Genomic DNA, 21,806 nt, shown 5'->3' on the forward strand with positions numbered 1-21,806 from the left:
GCCCACCACAGCATACAGCATGGTGTACAGGATCGGGCAACTTCATTTATTGGCTTACCTCTCTGTGAGTGAGGCATTCAGCTCTTTCACGATGTGCATTTACACACAAAAAGTAGTCCACTATTACAGTTTTATGAAATTCCAGACCTGCTTGTGTTAAATGTTCCTGTGGTGTATTTCAACACATAATTGGACAGTACGGGTGGGTACAGAAAAACAATGTAGCATTTCATATGATGTGGATTTTGTATCTGTTTCCACAATTGATAGTAAGTGCCTAAGATATCTACTGGGAATAAAGGGATACACTCTCTTTTCTATGGCAAAGGACACTAAAAGACTTAATTTGTGTTTTTTAAAAATCTTTTCTTGTGCCCAAAACACAAGCATATGCCCATACCACCTCTTTGAAAAGATGATGTCCATGCATGTTGTTCACTGTCTTTATTTCACTGCTGGAATGTACTAGTGGTAGACACCTAGAAATAATGCAGGCACGGCCACCACAAATATGTGCATCTGAGTTATTTTCTGTCTAATTATTGATTTGTCACACTTGTCATCTAGTCTATCATTTACTGTATTCTTTCAATAGCAGAAATGCTTCTGACAAGGATTAAAAGCTACTATTAATCTGAACATGGATTGTTGTTCAGTGCTGTATAATTTCATCTATTAATTGCCCTATTCAGGCACTAATGAGGTGAGAATTTGTCCAATCGATGGTATTGGCCAAAGGCTTTTGATTACGGTAGGAATCAGGCTTTCCTTTGCAGTAGGAAGCACACCTCCTATCGATGTAATTGTAGTTAGTTAGGTCTTGTTGGAAATGTTTTTGTTGTTGCTATACAAATATTATCTTGTATTGGTCAATTAAATTGATGTATTAGCAGCAGCTACTTCAGTAGGGCACTGTGATGTCTGAGACTTAAAGTTTATACTTCTGAAACAATTGCATAACAGATATGTGAGCTATAATACTGCTATTATGACTGTTCCTTGTTACAAATCAATGCTTCGGAAGACCCTGTCAAGTGTGCGCAGTCTGAAACAAAGCAAAAGGGGGCTTATTTATGAGCCCTTGCGTCACTTTTGCTCCACCGGTGCGTCACTTTTTGTGACGCACCAGCAAGGTAAAAATGGTGCCATGTTGCGTTATATATACAAAATGACACATCTAGGTAGATGCGTCACTTTGTAAACCCCTGTCCCACTTTATACCTGAGCCAGGTATAATGTATGCAGGGCGGGCGTTCTGACGCAAGTAAACTCGTAGAAGTGACGCAGTGAAATCTATCAGGTTGCATTGCGTCACTTCTAGGACGCAAATGCGTCAATATCTTACGCCTGCCTCATGGCAGGCGTAAGACTGACGCAGGTATATTTCACATGGGACTTGCCCATGTGTAATGACCTATTGCTGGAGTTGCATCACTTTTGTGACACACTCCAGCAATGTGTCATTTTTGCACCTACAGATACGTCAGAAATACTGACATATCTGTAACTCCTGGACACAAGATGCGTCATACTATAAATATGACGCATCATTGGTGTCGCAAGGAGTGCGCAATGAAAAGTGATGCATCACTTTTCATAAATGAAGCCCAAGATGTTTTAGAGGTTTCTAAACACAGCTGAGAAGTGCAGTCTGAAAGAAGCACACCTTTAATTAAACAAAGTGCATACATTTGCATACATTTAGACTTACTTTCACCGTTCAATTGCAGCATTGAATATTTTGTAGACACGCCATTTTACTCTGAGAGGTAGAAAGGACAATGTTAATGCTGTGGCAGTGTGATTCTTTCCTGTCGGACAAAGTAACTAATTGTTAGTGAAAAACAAGTGCTTAATTAGTAAAAACAAAATAAGTTCCAGGGCGGAAACTCCCGACTCAAATTCAGCACTGTGAAAAGCATATTGAATAGAGTCTTCTAAAGGTGTATAGTTGTCCTTTTTAAGAGCATTTCTATTTTCTATAGTATTAGGATCCCATTGTATCAAAATGTGTTCCAATGTCAAAAATAGCTCATTGTAATGCTACTAGTAGCTTCACCAAGTAATTTTAATTTCATTCGCTATTGTGCAGTATAACTTCCTTTCCTTGTCATAAACTTTACGTTTAGATTTTGCATAATTTGGCTTACCTTGTCGCATAGTTCAGTCAGCTCTGCAACACAGTTTAAACCACTGTTGCCATCTAATTAGAGCAGCCCGTAGCTAGCGCTGCAACACCACCTTGGTTGATGGTGTCACAAGTCAGCTATTCCCAAAGTGTATTGCCTCGGTTGACCACAGCATGGTACATGCTTTGGTGCTTTTTACTCATGCCCCATAAATGGTGATACATTTTTTTTGTCAGATAGTAGTTATCCCTGTTTTATCTATCAGTTGTAGTCTGCAAAGGATGACCATACTTTGACCGTGTTTCTGACCATGCATTTGACCAGTGTAGAAATCGAGAGGTGCAAATCTAATGATCTTACCATCAAGACTTGCACTGAGTAACTGCAGGTGTTTCACTTGGCACACATACTTAAGGCATGTATTCTTGGTTCATGTGGCGAAGATAGTTTCTTAGCTTTCCCAACTGAAACTGCAGTGCTTTACTACATGAGACAATATACATATTTGTTGCAATCACAATTGACCTTTTAGTGCAAAATTGGATGAGTAGGTTTCTTTAGTTTTAAGCAGTGGCCTCCCTGCAGTTAGAACACATTGCAATTAATCTGCTATTAAGCATGATTTCATGCAACAGTATTAAAGGAGGGGAACCATTTTGACATTTACTGATGCTGCCAACCCTCTGGCAGGCATGGTACATCTCTTGGAAAGACTATGCAGTTTTCTTTCCAGCAGCTCATGATTCATTTTAATCGTGGCATCTTCCTTTGATTTGTATCGCTTGTAAACATTGCTTTCACAACTTCCCTACAAGCTATGATATTGGTAGCTCATCGATAAATTAAAGTAAATACAGATGGTCCTTTTAATTCAGTCTGAGTCAAAGTACCTGAGTAGAGCTTGGGGGTGTTTGGCATTCCAGCCATCATTCCAACACTTTGTTTTCTTTTAATTACATTGCTTTTTAAAATGCCTCCCACCAAGCAGCACTTTCGTAATTCTTCATACAAGAACACACTCAGCACTGAAATGAATTAATGTTATTGTGTAAACAAGTCTGTTTTACCAGTGGCGGCCGGCACGGATCTGAGGTATAGATTTGGGGGGATGGAATGAGGGGGTTTAAAAAAAGAAAAAACTTAACTGATTGCCGCGTCCCTCCTCATCTCTCATCTGTCTTCTCTTCAGGACTAGGAATAGGCCAGGAATAGGGAAACAGGAAGCACCTGGCTCCCAGGCTCCCAATAAGCAATCATAACGATGCAATGCAGCGTTGTGATTGGTCTGAGCACCGTGGTTTGACGCTCAGCCAGGGACTGAGGGCCTGGGCATGTTCTCCACCCAGGCTGTTCTGCAGACTGCTTGGAGAACATAAAAAGTGCGCATGAATGTTTGGGCGGCCAAGTAGAGTGGACAAACCACTTCTCCCCTGCCTGCTCTAAGAAAAAACATGAAGAAATGATAAACCTTGGATTACAATGAACAAAATAAAAGAACTTGGGAAAAAGATAAAGTTGTTGGCATGATTGCAATGCAATGCAAATTAAGGCTCTGCACCCGGCACGGGGTGATATGCCGCTCCTGTTCAGTGCATGCTCTAAGAGCAGAGCAGCAGCAGCAGGGAAGCATAAACTGATAATAACAAACAGTTAATTTAATGTTCTGTTTCCTTTATTTACACTTCTAAAAAGGAGTAGAGCGATGCTCTTCTGCCTTAGCGGAGGAGCCGCCACTGTGTTATACACAGCTTCAACATCACCGTAAAAAGCTACGCAAAGCTACGCAACTAAATAGGCATTGGCCTAAACCATGACAAGGTTGCCCCACACTTAAATATTTTTCTTGAGGAGCACTGAACAGAATTCTTTGGTCAACCAAAATTGGCTAACCTACATTAAATGGACTAGAATTACCCAGATTGTAAGCTGATGTACTGTTGCCCCTCTCAATTTCTGCTTGTAATATAAAAAAAACGTTGGTATATGCAGTGGAGGGATTTAAGGGTCAGCTACCTCAAGCCACCTCATTTTTTATGTTATAATTTCTTGTTTTATAATATCCCTATTTCCCGTATAATGCATATTCTTTAGGTCTCATCCCCATCTCCTTCCCTTTAAGCGTCCTTGCTGTCTTCCTTCCTAGTTGGAATGTTAGTGTAAGGTAATGGAACTGTACTGCTGACTTAGGATACGATTTCTTTCAAGATAAATAACATATCTTTTCACTTGCTGACATCGTGTCTTAGTTTTATTATGTTTTTTCAAACTCTGGGGAACTTGGTTGATGGAAACTGTTGACTTTCTCAAGTCTCCCCTAAAGAATAAACAGGCACTACAATCTCAGAAAAGGACAATTTAGTTCTTCTCATGTAAACCTGCATAAGCTTTTCCTTATAGGTGGGAAATGTTTAACCCCTTCTATGCTGATGACGGCCAGGAGCCGTCATGGCACACAGTGCTCGTGTGCTGATGACGGCTCCCGGCTGTCATGACCGCACCTGTGATCGGAATGTGCCGCACAGGCGCAGAATCGCGGCAGCGCACAAGGGGTTAAATTCACGTGGACTTTCAAGTTCTGGAGACACAGAATCCATATTCTCTGTGTTTTCTGTTCTTCTATTGCATTTATGGAAGCAGAAATCATGCATATCCGGTATTGTAAACTACTTCCTGAGGAGGAAAGAGGGGTATTTCAAAGGAAGAGTGGCGATTGCCAATGTTGGAAACACCCAGAAAGTCAAACCCTTATGTGTATTCTCAAATATTGGCAATGCATTTGCCTCCCTAACAGCACTTTTAAACACATGTGTAATAGATTTTGATTATGTATGAGCACTGCATACAGGGGTCAATTTGCAACATAATCTAGGCGTTTGGAGAGTAGCACCACAGAAGTATTATTTTTCGTACTCTTACATGCCTTTGTGAGTTGGCTTTGAAATGTCCAACTCCCTATTAGTAAACGTGCAATGAGGGCACCATCCTTTCTATCTGTGCTCACTGTATATAAATATTCCACAAACATTTCCATTTTATATATATAGGGGGCAATTCACCATGGCATTTAAGGGTGTGTTAAATAATACTACAGAGGTGCTGTTTACGTACTCCAAAATGTCTTTGTGAATAGGCTTTTTGGTGTGGTAATGTACCCCAAACACCCGCATATTTTTAAAGGGCATAGGTAAAGGGATTTCTTTACGTGGTAGAAAGAGGGGATGATATGTGCAACTACACATTGCACTCTAACCATACTCCCGCACATAACTCATCCTGCTTACATGTAGATCTAGGTGAAACAGGCATAGGCTATTAATCTATGGAGTATACAAACTTCCAGGTGTAAGTACAGGGCCTTTTATGATTCCAGAAATAAAGACATCTGCACATTTCGCAAGTTTAAGTCTATAACTCTGTGGTTTTCCTCCGTTTTTTAAAAATCTGCCCATTATGTGTCTCTCTTTGCAAAACTCCAGCAGCATTTCAATGTCCTTCACACAGGTAAACATGAAACCAAATATGCCGTAAGTCCATGGGTAGCTAGTGGTCCAGCAGGTGAAGCCAGTTATGAGGTTGCTGATAGAGATTCTGTGCACGTCACCTGACCCCGGCAGCTGTGAAAGATCAAAGTAAACAGCAATACTTGGGCCTGCGGAGGCAATAATCTGATAATCAGCCTCCCCCAGTTACACGCTCAGGTGGTTTCCACCTTTGAGAGATCACACGCGTTATGTTTGGGCCCGATAGGCCCCAAGCCAGACCCAGCCAAAATAGACACGCCTGCCTAGCATTATCTTGTGAGCAGAGGGGAAGCAATTAAAATTCGATTTGCCCCGAGGAAACCAGTGAAAACATATTTGCAAGCCTTTCCCTTAATACAGGGTGGTCTGTAAATAGGTTTAGGGGCAACATGTTGTTAAGCTCTGTGAATTTAGAAATGTTCAGAGCAAAACTGATTTGTTCTTTTTGTGTATAACTTTCTTACTATTGAGTGAAAGTAACATATTTACAGTTGTCCAAATGGCCGCTGTTACATTGAACTGATTTCTATTGTTATAGGATTTTGGTGGTATTTTTGTTTTTCTGCACTTGCACAAATCTGTATCTCTCTGGTGGGATAGGGCGGAAAAAGCCTAGCGGTCTGATTCTGACTTCTGCTGTGATTTAAAATTAGTTTCAAAGGTATGTTCCCGATTGGGGGATGAGGCCTAACGGTCAGAGCTGCAGACCTTGCATCTGGGGAACCAGTCCCAATTCTCGGCGTTGACTCAACATCTTCTGCATGGGCGTAGCTTGGTCAGTGAAATTGAGGGGTGGGGAAGGGGGGGAGGGGTGAGCATCTGAATTCCCGATCATCACACTGGCATATAATGTTAAAATACATTATATGACAACCACGGCGCATGAGAAGAGCTTAAAATGCAGTGGAAAGGGACCAGAATACTAATCAATAGAAGTACTAAACGAGAGAAACACTATATTTTGTAAAATATTTTTTTTAGAGCTTTCAATACAGAGAGGAGAGAGAGTGTGTGTGTTTTTGTCTGTGTGTTTATGCAAAACTCCGAGGTGAAATCCAACAGACACCTTGCCATGTCCGACTGAAAGGACCTGTACCCAACTATTAATCTGAAAATACATTTATTAGGGGGGTGTAACACCCCTCAAACCTACGCCCTGATCTTCTGATTCTGGGAAAACACTTGCTCTCCTGTGCCATAATTTAAAAAAAAAATGGCTCTGACCTTGTGTAAGGTAATCTGGTGTTTATGTGAATCTCTCCAATGCCCATGGGGTGAGATCACTCTATATACAACTGCAAAAATAAAATCTCTTGGCTTGAAATGGGTATTTGCTCGCTCAGTTTCCTCCAGGCAATACCACTAGGAACCTGCATGGGCAAAACTGTGCAGAACATCTTGTGTTGAAAGTAGCTGTAAAGACGTTTCTGTATGTTACCAGAGGGCAAATGCAGTATTGGATATGAAAAAGTGACTGGATACCCTGTAGAAAGATGACTTTGTACCTTATTTTACCTCCCTGCTTGAAATTAGACTATCATTAGTTGCCCATTCATGCAACTGTCAGAGACTTTAGGCCTGATTCACAAAGGTAAACTGAGACAAAGTCTAATTTTATGAATTTCGGTATTCATAAAGGGCATTTACAAGTAGTAAAGTTAGACTTTAGTCTCAGTTAAACTTAAAGTTTTTGTATTAAGTTTAACTGAGATTAAAACTGAGACAAAAGTCTAACTTTACTACTCGTAAATGCCCTTTGTGAATACCGAAAGACGTAAAGTTAGACTTTAATCTCATTTACCTTTGTGAATCAGGCCCCTTGAGCTTGAAGGCGCTAGTAGAGTGTTTGCTATTACATATAATCTCTAAAATAAGGAAGAATGCTGACATGTTTAAATGGAGCACATTTTGGTTTAAGATGATCTCTTAAAGAGACCGAAACAAGCCAGTCCTATCAGTACTTTTTCCTCAAGGAGTTAGAGAGACAGACTGGCCACAAGAGGCCATTTGCGATGACTTGGAGATCTATCTCTATCTTTCAAGTCTATGCTCTTTTTGCTTCGGCCATCTGACCAAAAAGGTAACATTTGTTAATCTTTTAAAAAAGCACAATATGACGCATGAGGAACAAGAATTTTAATCAGAATGTGTATTAACTCGCCAAGCGTTTATGAGCAAGCCACACTGCATTGGTGGGACCAATGCAAAAGTGGGGCTTGTATTGTTCCTCCTACCATTAGTTAATAAGGAGATCATGATTTTTCATATGCAAGGCACACCTTTGTAGTACTTGAGTGGTGGTATTAGTTTGCTTAGGTATAAAGCAAATTAGAGCCACCTTGCACTCAGGGGAGGCTCCTCCGCTAAGACGGAGGAGTGTCGCCCCACGGAAAAACTACAATAATAATAGCACCATGTTATTATCATTTTATTTTTCTGTACGAGCTTAGTTTAGGTGCGAGCAGGGCTGGCTTGCCTACAGAGCAGGGGAGGAGTGTTGGGAACTTTTGAAGTGTGCATAACGGTTTGGCCAGCCATCATAGGCCGCCAGACAGTCATGCACAGCCTCCCACCCCTGTCTGAGTGCCGGACCAGGCCGCTCCGATCAATCACTGCTGTCATGATGTTGACAGCAGCGTTGTGATTGGCTTAGGGAAGTCTGGGAGCCTTTGTGCTTCCCGTTTCCTGCATCGGACGGAGGAGAGGTGGTGGCCGGGCGGTAAGTGGATTTTTCTTTTTTTTAAATAATTAAACACCACCTCCCTGCCTCACCAATACTGCCTCGTAGCAGCCACTACTGTTGCTCTGTTATCAGATTAGTCATTTTTACAGTGGTGGCTCCTCTGCGAAGGCAGTGGTATAAAGAAAATGATAATAACAAGAAGTTATTATCATTTTGTTTTTCTTTGAGACTCAGGGCGCGTCGGGGCTGGCTCGCTGCAGATGGAGCAGGAGTGGTTTGCACTCCCTCCCAACATGTGCATGATGCTTTGACCAGCCCTCTAGGGCTGGTCAAACAGTCATGCGTAGTTGGCATGTTCTCCATTGGGCTGTGTTGCACAGCCGAGTGGAGAACATGCCCAGCCTCCCGGGGACTGCCGGAGCTGCCAAACAGGACGCTCAGACCAGTCATGATCGTGCTCCTGCAGCGTCATGATTGGCTAGCAGAGTCTGGAAGTCTGGGTGCTTCCGGTGCAGGCTACAGGCAGCAGCCGGGAAGAAAACAAGACGGAGGCAAGGCTTGCGGCGGAGGCGGCGGCAATGCAGGTACATATACTTTTATTTGTTTTCATCTGTTGGAAATCTCTTGTATTTAATATATTCTAAAAGGGAGCTCTTATTAGTTCCCATAACCAAATTACTGTGTTAATTCGCTTTTGTGTGAAACTTTTTTTTTGTGAACTTCCCCTGGCTGCACACATTAAGGATACTTCTACTAAAGCTGTTCACACTGTTTAAGCCCCATTCACTGTTAAGCTAATATCTCTTCCCACAGAAAAGGTAGACAGCTTCTAACGGTTTGCTGGAATGCTTGCTTTTTATTACTTAGTTGTGTTGCGTTTCCTATTCATGCCTCAGTCCCTTTCTTTGCTCTTTGTAGGCATTATCGGATTGATTTTTTCAACTTAATGTATTTGATCACTATTGATTAAATTCTAAATGTTGAAGTAAATATTGCACGTTAAAAATAAAGTTAAAATGCAAGAGCTATGCTATATTTTACTACTAAACAGGCAGCCACATTTGCAGTTACCTCGCTGACAACAAGGTCATGATTTGAATGGTGCAGCAGGTACAGTAGCACAAAGCCCAAAAGTTGTCAAAACTCCTCTAAAGTCATAATATTGCTATATTTGACTACTAAACAGGCAGTCACAGTTTCAGTTACCTTACAGTTAAAAGGGACTTAATATGAATGGTGCAGCAGGTGCAGTGGCAACGGGGCCAAAAGCCTCAGGGACCCCACTAAATCCAGATCATTGCTAAAATTTTACATTAAACAGGCAGTCCCAATTGCAGTTACCGTACAGTTAAAACTGGCTTGATTTAAATGGTGCAGCAAGTGCAGTGGCACAGGGGCAAAAAGTTGTCATAACCCCTCTAAACACCAAATATTGCTATATTTTACAACTAAACAGGCAGTCGCAAGTGCAGTTATCTAGCAGGCGCTAGGGTCATGATTTCAATAGTGCAGTCGATGCAGTGGCACTGGGACCAAAAGCTCCAGGCACCCCACTAAACACGGATTATTGCTATGTTTTACAACTAACTAGGCAGTCACAAGTGCTGTTATCTTTCAGGCAGTAGGGCCATGATTTGAACGGTGAAGCAGATGCAGTGGCCGTGGGCCAAAAAGTTGTCAGAACTCCTCTAGACACCTGTATTACTAAACAGGCAGTCACAATTGCACTTACCTTGCACTTGAAAGGGGCTTGATTTAAATAGTGCAGCAGGTGCAGTGGCACCCAGGCCAAAAGTTGTCATAACTCCACTAAGCACCAAATATTGCTATATTTTACTATCAAACAGGTAGTCACAAGTGCAACTATTTGCAGGCAATAGAGCTATTATTTGACTGGTGCAGCAGGTGCATTGACACTGTATCCAAAAGTTGTAAGAACTCCTCCAAACACCTAATATTTCTATAGTTTTCAACTAAACAGGCAGTCATAAGTGCACTTTTCTAGCAAGCACTAGGGTCAGGATTTCAATAGTACAGCAGGTGCAGTGGCACTGTGTCCAAAAGCTCCCGGCACCCCACTAAACATCTAATATTGATATTGTATTCATAAACAGGCAACCAAAAGTGCTGTTACTTTGCAAACAATAGGGTTATGAATTGAATGGCACAGCAGGTGCAGTAGCACCGAGCCCAAAGGTTGGAAGAACTCTTCTGAACAAAAAATATTGCTATATTTGACTACTAAACAGGCAGTCCCAATTACAGTTACCTTGCAATTAATAGGGACTTGATTGGCCCTGGGGCCAAAAACTCCAGGGACCCCACTAAACCAAGATTATTGCACAATTGTACTACTAAGTAAGACAGTCAAAAGTGCATTTATCTACCAGGCAATAGGGACATGACATGAATGGCGCAGTAGCAGCAGGACCAAAAGCTCTAGGCACCCCACTAAGCACCCAATATTGCTATCTTTCTCTACTAAACAGGCAGTAACTAGTGCAGTTACTTTGCAGGCAACAGGGTCATGATTTGAATGGAGCAGCAGGTGCAGTGGCACAGCGCCCAAAAGTTTTCAGACCTCCTCTAAACACCTAATATTGCTATATTTTACTACCTTACAGGGAGACAGAATTGCAGTTATCTTGCAGATAAAAGGGGCTTGATTTGAATGGGACAGCAGGTGCAGTGGTATTGGGGCCAAAAGCTGTAGGCACCCCACTAAACACAAATTTTTGCTAAATTTTACTACTAAACAAGTAGTTATCTAGCAGGCAATCAGGCCATGATTTCAATGGTGCTGGAGGTTTAGTGGCACCAGGGCCAAAAGTTGTCAGAACTCCACTAACACCAAATATTGCTATATTTAACTACTAAATAAGCAATCACTAGAGCAGTTGCCTTGCAGGCACTAGGGTCATGATTTCAGTGGTGCAGCAGGTGCAGTGACACCAGGGCCCAGAGCTATAGGAACCCCTATAAACACCCAATATTGCAATACTTTACTACTAAACAGGCAGTCACAATTGCAGTTACCTTACCGTCAATAGGGTCATTATTTGAATAGTGCAGCTGGTGCAGTGGCACCGGGGCCAACAGTTGTCATAATAACTCCTCTAAACACCAAATATTGCTATATTTGACTAATAAACAGGCAGTCACAAATGCAGTTATCTTACAGGTGCTAGGGGCTTGATTTGAATGGTGCCTCAGATGCAGTGGCACCAGGCCCAAAAGTTGTCGGCACTCTTTTAAACACATAATATTGCTATGATAATCAATCAATCAATCACAGACATTTATAGAGCGCACTACTCACCCGTAGGGTCTCAAGGCGCTGGGGGGAGGGGGGTGCCGCTACTGCTCGAACAGCCAGGTCTTCAGCTTCTTCCTGAAGGAGAGGTGGTCTTGGGTCAGGCGCAGGTCGGTCGGGAGGGAGTTCCAGGTCTTGGCGGCCAGGTAGGAGAAGGACCTTCCTCCTGTAGTCGCTCTTCGGATGCGGGGGACGGCGGCGAGGGCGTGGTTGGCTGATCGGAGGTGGCGTTTGGGAGCGTAGAAGTTGATACGGTTGTTGAGGTAGGTCGGGCCTTGGTCGTGTAGGGCTTTGTGTGCGTGGGTGAGGAGGCGGAAGGTGATTCTTTTGTTGACGGGGAGCCAATGTAGGTCTCTCAGATGTCCGGAGATGTGGCTGGTTCGTGGGATGTCGAGGATGAGTCTGGCTGAGGCGTTCTGGATCCGCTGGAGTCTCTTCTGGAGCTTGGCGGTGGTACCGGCGTAGAGGGCGTTGCCGTAGTCCAGTCGACTAGTGACGAGGGCCTGGGTGACGGTCTTCCTGGTCTCGGTGGGGATCCACCAGAAGATCTTTCGTAGCATGCGTAGGATGTTGAAGCACGCCGAGGAGACGTTGTTGACTTGCCTGGTCATGGAGAGGGAGGAGTCCAGGATGAAGCCCAGGTTGCGTGCGTGGTCTGTCGGTTTGGGTGCGGTGCCCAGGGCGGGAGGCCACCAGGAGTCGTCCCAGGCGGAGGGTGAAGAGCCCAGGATGAGGACCTCCGTCTTGTCTGAGTTCAGTTTCAGGCGGCTGGTTGTCATCCACTCGGCTACCTCTTTCATCCCTTCGTGCAGGTTGGCTCTGGCGGTGGCGGGGTCGTTGGTCAGGGAGAGGATCAGCTGGGTGTCGTCGGCGTAGGAGATTATGCTGAGGTTGTGTTGGCGAGCGATGGCCGCGAGGGGGCTCATGTAGACGTTGAAGAGGGTGGGGCTCAGCGAGGATCCTTGAGGGACGCCGCAGATGACTTCGGTTGCCTCTGACTTGTACGGTGGTAGGCGGACTCTCTGTGTTCTTCCGTTGAGGAAGGAGATGATCCATTCCAGAGCCTTCTCCTGGATTCCGACGTTGCTGAGGCGCTGTACTAGGGTGCGGTGGCAGACAGTGTCGAATGCCGCGGAGAGGTCTAGGAGGATGAGGGCCGCTGTTTCTCCGTTGTCCATCAGGGCTCGGATGTCATCGGTGGCGGCGATGAGGGCGGTCTCGGTGCTGTGGTTGGCTCGGAAGCCAGACTGAGAGGGGTCGAGGGATCCATTCGTCTCAAGGAAGGTGGCCAGCTGCTTGTTGACGGTCTTCTCAATGACTTTGGCTGGAAACGGGAGGAGCGAGATGGGGCGGTAATTCTTGAGTTCGGTGGGGTCCGCTGTGGGTTTCTTGAGTAGAGCGCTGAGTTCGGCGTGCTTCCAGCTCTCAGGGAAGGTGGCGGTGTCGAAGGATGTGTTGATGATGTCTCGCAGGTGGGGTGCGATGACAGCGTCGGCCTTGTTGAAGACGTGATGAGGGCAGGGGTCGGTCGGCGATCCGGAGTGGATGGAGTTCATCGTGCGGATGGTGTCTTCGGTGCTGATCGGAGTCCAGGCGTGGAGGGTGGTGGTGGGGGGTGGTTGTTCGGTCGTGGTGTGCGTTGGTTGGTTGTTGAAGCTGTTGTGTATGTCCGCGATCTTGTTGTGGAAGTATGAGGCGAGGGAGTTGCAGAGGTCTTGCGATGGGGTGATGTCGTTGTTTCCTGCGCTGGGGTTGGATAGCTCTTTCACGATGTTGAAGAGTTCCTTGCAGTTGTGTGCGTTGTTGCCCAGCCGGTCCTTGAATGCAGTTTTCTTGGCGGCGCGGATCAGCTGGTGGTGCTTCCGGGTGGCAAGCTTGAGGGTGGTCATGTTGTCCGGTGTTGGTTCCCTTCTCCAGACTTTCTCGAGGGCTCGGCAGTTCTTCTTGGAGCTCTTGAGTTCGTCGGTGAACCATGGGGCTTTCTTGCTGCCGGGTCTGCTGGGCGGGGTCCTCAGCGGGGCGAGCTCGTCTGCGCAGTTGCTGATCCACTTCGCAAGGTTGTCGGCGGCCTGGCTGGGGTTCGCTGAGCTGGCAGGAGGGTGCTGGCTCAGAGAGGTGGCGAGCTGGTCGGCTGTGATCTTGTTCCAGCTTCTGCGGGCAGCCTGTTGCTGGTGGTGGTGGGTCGTCATTCTTTTGAAGGTGAAGTGGACGCAGCTGTGGTCCGTCCATTGAAGCTCTGTGGCGTGGCTGAAGTCGATGTCTGTGCTGGATGAGAAGACTGCGTCGAGTGTGTGTCCGGCGAGGTGGGTGGGGGTGGATACCAGCTGCTTGAGTCCAAGATTGGCGAGGTTGTCGAGCAGGGTGCTGGTGTTGCGGTCGTTGTTGTTCTCCAGGTGGAAGTTGAGGTCCCCCAGGAGGATGTAGTCAGCGGAGGGGAGGGCGTGCGGGCTGACGAAGTCTGCGATGTCCTCGCTGAATTAATGAATTAATTCTATTGTTTCCCTCTTTCACTTTTCAAAACTTTGCTATTACTTACCCCCAAAAGTTGTCAGCACTCTTTTAAACACATAATATTGCTATAATATCAATTAATTCTATTGTTTCCCTCTTTCATTTTTCAAAACTTTGCTATTACTTACCCGCACTATACCACTAGTAACATCATAATATATTGGCTTTTTGTACATAAACACGTCATAACACTTTAAGAGACTTTCTGTAACTTATATTGTACAACTACTCAGCAAGTTACAACTTACAACATAAAACAGCTTATTATTAACCACATAGGCGAAACCTAATACATTTACCAATGCTTGTTTATTAGAGCAGTTGTGTTAGCACTTTAAGAAAAAACAAACATTAGTGCATTCGGTATGTGGCCACCACCTGTACTCTCATTCCATTCACACCAAAGCCTCCTTCATTTCACTTAATTTTCTCCACCCTCTTGAAGTGTTAGTTACTTAGAGTAGATAGAATATACTAAGGCAATGAATGAATCAGTTGAATGCAAATGGGAAAACGATTTAAATGTATACCTGTAGACCGAACGAAAGTCCCTGAATACAGACATGAAGTAATGCGTTTTAAATATAATCATCAATATTATTTTGTGCTTTGGCAAACTAAGAGATTTTACCCACAAGTATCCACATCCTGTTACTAAATGTCAAAATCATGATGCAGATTTCCGACACGAAGCTTGGAAGTCTCTGGTTGGTGGAGCCTTCTGGGTAGAGTCATGAAACTCTATCTGAGGGAAGGGGTATGATTCATACCCAGTGCTATTTGAGTGATCCAAGCCAGGGTTCTCCAATGTTGGTCCTGGAGTGCCGGATCTATACCAGAGGGCCGGATCCATGCCAGAGGACCAAATCCATGCCAGATTTTCATGATAACTACATTTATCTAAATGTAGATATATGCTAAAAATCTGGCATGGATCTGGCCCTCCAGGACCAACATTGGAGAACCCTGCTTCAAGCCACTGGCTAAGAAATTAAGAATATTTGTCAGGCTTGCAGTGTACCTTGCACAGTAATAGTTTGTAACTTGGGAGTAATTGGTTCCGCTGTCCCCTCCCACTTTGAAGTGTTCGCAAACAGATATGGCACGTTGTGATACCATGGAGGGCGTATTTCTGTGAATTGATTCCAATCGGTCCTCAGCCTACCTTGACTTAATGTAGAAAGCTTATGTCAAGAAGAAAGTACAGTCTTTTGATGTTTGCTATGGAGTAGAAAAATGGCGGGAGATTCAGGTTGAAATGTGAATAATCCGTTTTTATTACCGGAAACTAGTGATCTATCTAATTTGGAATTGTGCAGGATGTTGCAACTAATTGAAAGGCTGTGTTTTGTTGTTAAATTCGGATAGTACATTTTATAATGGGCAGCTGAACCACAAAATTAATTTGATCCCTCAATGTTTATGAGTTAAGCATGGCGGAAGGTATTAGAATTAAAGCTGCAAGTATTTAAACTCCGAACTTGCACGCAGAGCAAGACTCTTTAAACTGGTGCTGAACAATATGCCTATAGGTATGTACGTAATGATATTTGCTTGCTATTTCTTGGACCAAGAGAGCAGAAACATATGAGCCTTTGGAATATGTAATTTTCCTGTGCCGAAGGCATGAATGTGAAATTATTCAAATCTGGATTTTTGGCATCTTCTATAAATTCTAGAGATCTCTTGGTGCACACCTGTGCCTTGAGCCTCGTTAGTTACATTAAACTATTAATGTGCAGTTAGTCTTATTTAGAAAGAGCTACATGTTTCCATAGCTTTGAAGTTTTAATGAGCAACAGTTAATGCAGGCTTCTGGTTATGACCAGGAAAGGTCATCTCTTGGGTAGAAAACACTTTCCTTAATTGCGTTTATTGGCATTTACGAAGTTTTACATTAAAAACGTGAAAAAGTTATTCGCTCCAACAGCTGCATTGTGTATTTCCGAAACGCGCATTTCTCTCCAAATTACTTTTGTTTTTTTGGACTTTGTGTTTCTCTGTATCATTTGATTCTAAGGATTTACGTCAAAATGTTCTGGTGTAAATATTTCAGATCCATTTTTTTCAGTAAAGACCTCGCCTTCTCGTTGTAATTAAACCTGTAATCTCGAAGCAAACTCATAGTTACTTTCACTTCCTTTTCAGGAGGCAATAAGCTGAAGAATCAAAATTTTCGACTGAATTGGGCATGGATATCCCTAGAGAGGGAGCACTACCTGGTAAATGAAGACGCCAAATACCTGGAGGTCTTCCTGAAGCGCCGCGGATACTTGGGTGAAACCTCTTTCATAAGTAAGCGGATTCCAAATGTACAAATCTGGTTAATTATTAAGGGACAACTATTTTTGTCACAGTTTCTTAGTAATCAGAGAGAAGAGAGAAGTTTTTGCCCAGGTATAGAATAGTAGTTTCAGAGTCAAGATGACATGAACGTTCAGCTAGTCTGAGGTTCTAATCTTATGTGCTTTAACATTTGTGTTCTTGAATTGTGCTACCAGACAAGTTTTTGTAAGACATTCAAATTGGATGCCACACTAAAACAAGTATACGGTTGTACCAGTGATCTTGGCATTTGGTAGTCCAAGGTTTCCCTAAAACAACCAGAAGTTAATTATTTGGCAGGGTTTCCAATAATAGTAGTACATTTCTCTTGACTTCATAAGCCATCACTAGAAGCATATCACTTTTAATCTGGGGAATAGGAACAAAACAGGCAAAAAACAGTAGGCTAGATTTCCCAGTGCTTTGCAAATGGAAAAAGCTGACTCTGTATACACCGTGCCCTTGAATGGATACAAAGTGTTTGAAAACCTAGGTTGATGACTTCGATATAAAGCTTAGTTACCCATGTGAGACTGGTCCTCAGCTGTATCACACTTGCCATTTGTGGTTATTTTACATCGCCTACAATCAATCATAGGTTCTATAAAAAAAAATATGATTATTTGGGTGGACCCTAGGGGTACAACCCTTGTCAGCCTGCCAGGAGATATCAGCCTTCTGGTACTTCCTGAACACGGGGCTCATATCCCCTGGCATTATCTCTACATGATTTTAGCTAAGTGTGTAACACACACATTTCCAAATGTACAATGATCACATCTTGCACCATCATTTTTTTTAATGGATCTAAGAACCTTGGCAGAAGGAGACTCTATTTTGGACAAAAGAGAAGTACCTTTACCTGATTGGAGCCAAAACCAGTATCCTCATGCTGAGAGCCACACAAAGGAACATTATGGATCACTGACATAATATCGAATTCACAAATATAGAATTACCAAAATATCGAAGAAAAAATATAGAATGCAAAAATATCGAATTCCTATCTACAAACAGGTAAGTACAAAAATATCGAATCAAAAATATAGTTTTAAAAGATATAGTTAGTCAAATTATCGAATTTTTTTAAATGTCTTAAAAGTAATTTAAAATTAATGAAATAATAAATATAACATTTACTATTACCACTCCAGTGAGTGCAACAGTAGGGAAAGCGTTGGATAGTGTAGGGGTAAACATTACTATTCTCACTCCAGAGAGTGCAACAGTAGGGAAAGCGTTGGATAGCGAAGGGATACAAATTACTATTCCCACTCCAGAGAGTGCAACAGTAGGGAAAGCATTGGATAGTGTAGGGGAAAAAATTATGATTCAATATTAAATTACTTACCTTCAATTCGATATTTTTCACCACTATATTCTGTCTATTCAATATTTTGTCCATTCTATATTTTGACTTCGATATTTTGGTAATTCTATATTTTGAATTCGATATTTTGCCTTGTTACCGAACATTATAACCTTTGGCTTGCCATAGGTTGTGGAAGGTGACCCAGACAAGGTATAGAATCTTAATGCAATAATTAATCCTGCAGATAAATACAATCATCAAGAGCATGCACATTTAACTTATGGCAATAAAGAAGGCCGGCCCACCGTTGGTGTTCACTTTTTGGGTTAAAACTCACAAGAAGTATTTTCAGCCTCGCCTATGTTGATTCATCCAGAAAGAAGCAACTGGCCCTCTAATTTATCTAAACATTATCCAGACTCTGCATGTGCTAGACGGAACAGAGGTTCAATGACCACAATTCCTGCAAAATCAGACATTTTATTTAAGACACTTCACTGTAGGCAAGAAGAGCAAAGACTTATACCATAACTGCAGCTCAAAAGCCTGCCACTTACTGTCACTCAGAACTGTTTGGTTATGCTGGCCAGATCTTACTTTCCACCTTGGAAGTCATTGACTTTCGTTTGTCCTACTCAGTGTTTCTTCAATATCCCAGTTTAATGTGGTTGCTGTACATGCCTGAAATTCATGGTGTTGGGCAATGATATGACATTGTTCACAAATCAATTGATGTAGGTCAAACATTAGTGCTCTGTAGAAATTTCAATAGAGCACAAACCATGCAATTGTGTTTGGGAAGGCTCTACATCCTCAGATTTGTCTTCAAATATGCATTCCTTTACTACTTACTGAAGCAGAGATCCAATGCTGTCAGAGTGTAAGGAGCTCATCTTCTGGCCTGGTCTACTGTTACTTGTAGTTATGGTTTAGCATTGGTGAAAGGAAAGCTGCACAATACCTGTATGCAAATGTACTCACACTGACTCTGGAGACTTGCAGATGTTTCATGCTATTACTGTCTTTTAAGAAACTTTGCCATTCAAACGTGCCTGTCATAAAGGACCAGTAGAACATTATTTTACCTTTATGTATTTAAATTGCACTGACAACAGAACTAAGCCATGGATGCACTTTCTTTTTCAAATGTACCCGCAGCGCATGACTATTGGCGTTCAAGATAAACATATCCAGTCAGAGAATAAGTATTGCTTGGCACTCTTAATAGTGTTGACTTCATGCTCCTGAATTCCAGATGTTAATAAGTTACAGGTAGTTGTTATCAATGACAAAAATATAATGTATGAGACTAGCAGTTTCACTTCCATGTGTAGCATTGGCCGATGTCTGTTTTTCACTGGCGTGCAGTAAATTGAACTGCATTTTACATTTAAAGTTACCCTATTTTGTAAATTTGCGTTTCCTAGCAAAAAAATCATCTTTTTAAAGTAGGAAATGTACAATACAGATTAGCTTAGAAAAGATTTAAGGGCTAGGTAAGAAGAAAGGCCAGAATCAAATATATCGTTCAACCTCTACTTTTTTTCCTTACCATTCCTTTCATAACCTTAATCTAATACTTTAATTCCTCTGGTCTTTGGTCTGGTATTATATGGGCATTTGTCTATGGGCTGTGGATGGACCTCAACACTTTAAATGCCAGCTGAATGTTAGCATTTTTTTCAGTGGTGAGAGAACCTTAACTACCACAACAGATATTCTACCACCACTACTGAAATAATATCAGTGGCGGGGATTAGTAGAAATACATTCTCTTTTTGTCCAAGTCCCAGTGACTACTGTAGTGCATTACCAAAAGCATCACTTCCCACAGAAGTTATAGGATTATTTGAGCATGGCACTTTGCTCCTGACAATTTCGAAAACAGCTAATGCTTCATTTGCATCAATGCGCTATTGTGGAGGAGAAATCTGCCAGCTGGTCTTCTTCCCTTTCCCCAGTCGCTTTCCCTTGATGGCTTGTTTGTACATGAAAAGTACATGTTTCTGCCAATTTCATGACTGTCATCAGTATCCTGCTCATGTTCCATGCCGCCTTTTGGAAGCATACAGCACAAATGAAGTACTGTTGAAATAATAATCATCGAAGAGCTGGGAACAAACAACCATAAAGACAGTAGTAAAAAAAAACAGCACACTATGTGTATGTAAGTCAATGTTTGCATGCGCACATAGGTCTGTCACTGACTGTATGGGTTTTTGAGTAGGTGTGAGAGAGTGTTTGGGTGTGTCAGTACCTGTGTGAATGACTTTACTGGTGTGTGAGTACATGTATGAGTACATATATGGCTGTGTGAGTGACCCTTAAGTTAAATTAATAATAAATATATGTATCACTTTACTAGTACATTTTATTAGCATATTAGAACCAAACTAATAACAAACAACATAACACAACTTATTTAGCTATCTACAAATACAGAAACACACTGAAACATGCACTTTTGATTAACTACTGTAGGACCCCCACCCATGTCCTTACAGTCCTGCAAGTCTATTTAATTACCTCTCCAAATTTGTAACAGAGAAAGAGTAAGTCAGATTAAAAGTAAAAATGTTCATAAAAAAACATAAATTGACAATGGCAGAAACAGTTTAAAGAAATGTGAAAGCAGAATGTTTAGATGTAGTGTAATACAGAATTTGGCATGAAAAATGAGGGACACTAAAACTACGAAGAGCAGCTCTCAAGCAAAAAACAATGTATTGAGAGTGTGGTTGATAACGTGTTTGCTCTGAGGCGCAAACTATTTATTTTGATACCAAACAGAATGAAATCACTGGATAAAACAGTGTTGCCTATGAATTAAAACAAGGCCAAAAAAGGCATGTTAATAAAAATAACTTTTACAATTTTTTTAAAGCAAAATGGAATCGTACATCAAGTACTGAGCCTTTCTTAAATGAAGAAAGCTACTTACAAGAGAATTAATTAGTGTATGCAGTTGAAAATCTGGCTGATGTTATGAAGTAAAATACAGAGGAAGAGATATTTGAAGAGGTGCAAGGAAAGCGTAGACATGCTGGTTAAATTGATGCATACAGGTACTTGGTGCAAGACTGTTTTGGAGAGAATCTTCCGACCACATTTAGCGTTAATTCTAGTTTTTTTGCTATTTTATTACCGTTTCATTTTAATAATTGTTTTTATCTTTAGAATTTTATGCACCTACCATTTGATGCCTTCTTTTATCACTCACCCCGTCCCGGCTTTCTCTGTCTTCCTCCTGCCATTTCTCCCCAGTCCACCGCAGATACCTGGCTGATTGAGTGGAGGGAGGACTGTCTTCAGACTTTCCCACTTCAGGGTTTGCCTTTTCAGGGTGGCCATTTTTAGAAGGGAGACGTTCTAGTCTTCCCCGAGTCCCTCTGCCTCCACTTACTTAAGGGAAGGATGGTGCCAATGCGCATCAGACGCACGCAGCGGGCACACCACTGGCGCGCCGAAAGAACGCCAAAGGCAAGCCCATCTGCGCCCGTCCGCGTCCGGAATAGGACCAATGCCAGAAACGCGGCCCAGTTTCCGTCAGGCAGGTGTTTCTCTACAGACTCTCTTCTGGCTTTTAACAGCAATCCTCACATTTGTAAAACACCCTTGATGTTATCAAATGGAGGGGCTCCTTCTGCTGCAAAAACTGTAAAACAGTTTTCAGTACCCCACAAAATACACCGATGGGAAATAACCCTAATGCCACCAACTTACGTGGAGGCCTCATAAATGCCCTTCTCATTAAGTAAAAATGCCCTAAGCAACCACAATCTCATTTTAGATTATAACCTATATTGCCTCTTTATAACAGAAAGGGCTTAAAGCCTGGTGCAACCCCGATATCCTCTGTGCATTACGCCCTGGCTATCTCCTTCATAGACAGGATAGACCGGAACAAAGAGGAGGAGGGCTAGCGATTATTTACCGAAACACTCTTAAATGTTTAGTGCTTCCACACCCTCCGCCTCCTACGTAAGACCTACAAATGGATCCACCTTGAACA

The 21,806-nt window shown here is 42.5% G+C and overlaps 1 protein-coding gene across 1 annotated transcript in view; it reads left to right on the forward strand.

The window, feature by feature from the left end:
• Positions 1-21,806, forward strand: part of FREM2 (FRAS1 related extracellular matrix 2) — a 635,470-nt gene that overhangs the window by 247,764 nt on the left and 365,900 nt on the right. Inside the window, exon 3 of the mRNA XM_078657234.1 lies at positions 16,306-16,452. Coding sequence (XP_078513360.1) covers positions 16,306-16,452 — 147 coding nt within the window. The remainder of the gene's footprint in view (positions 1-16,305; positions 16,453-21,806) is intronic.

The sequence above is a fragment of the Lissotriton helveticus genome, chromosome 8 (genome assembly GCF_964261635.1).
Source record: "Lissotriton helveticus chromosome 8, aLisHel1.1, whole genome shotgun sequence".
Classification (NCBI taxonomy): domain Eukaryota; kingdom Metazoa; phylum Chordata; class Amphibia; order Caudata; family Salamandridae; genus Lissotriton; species Lissotriton helveticus.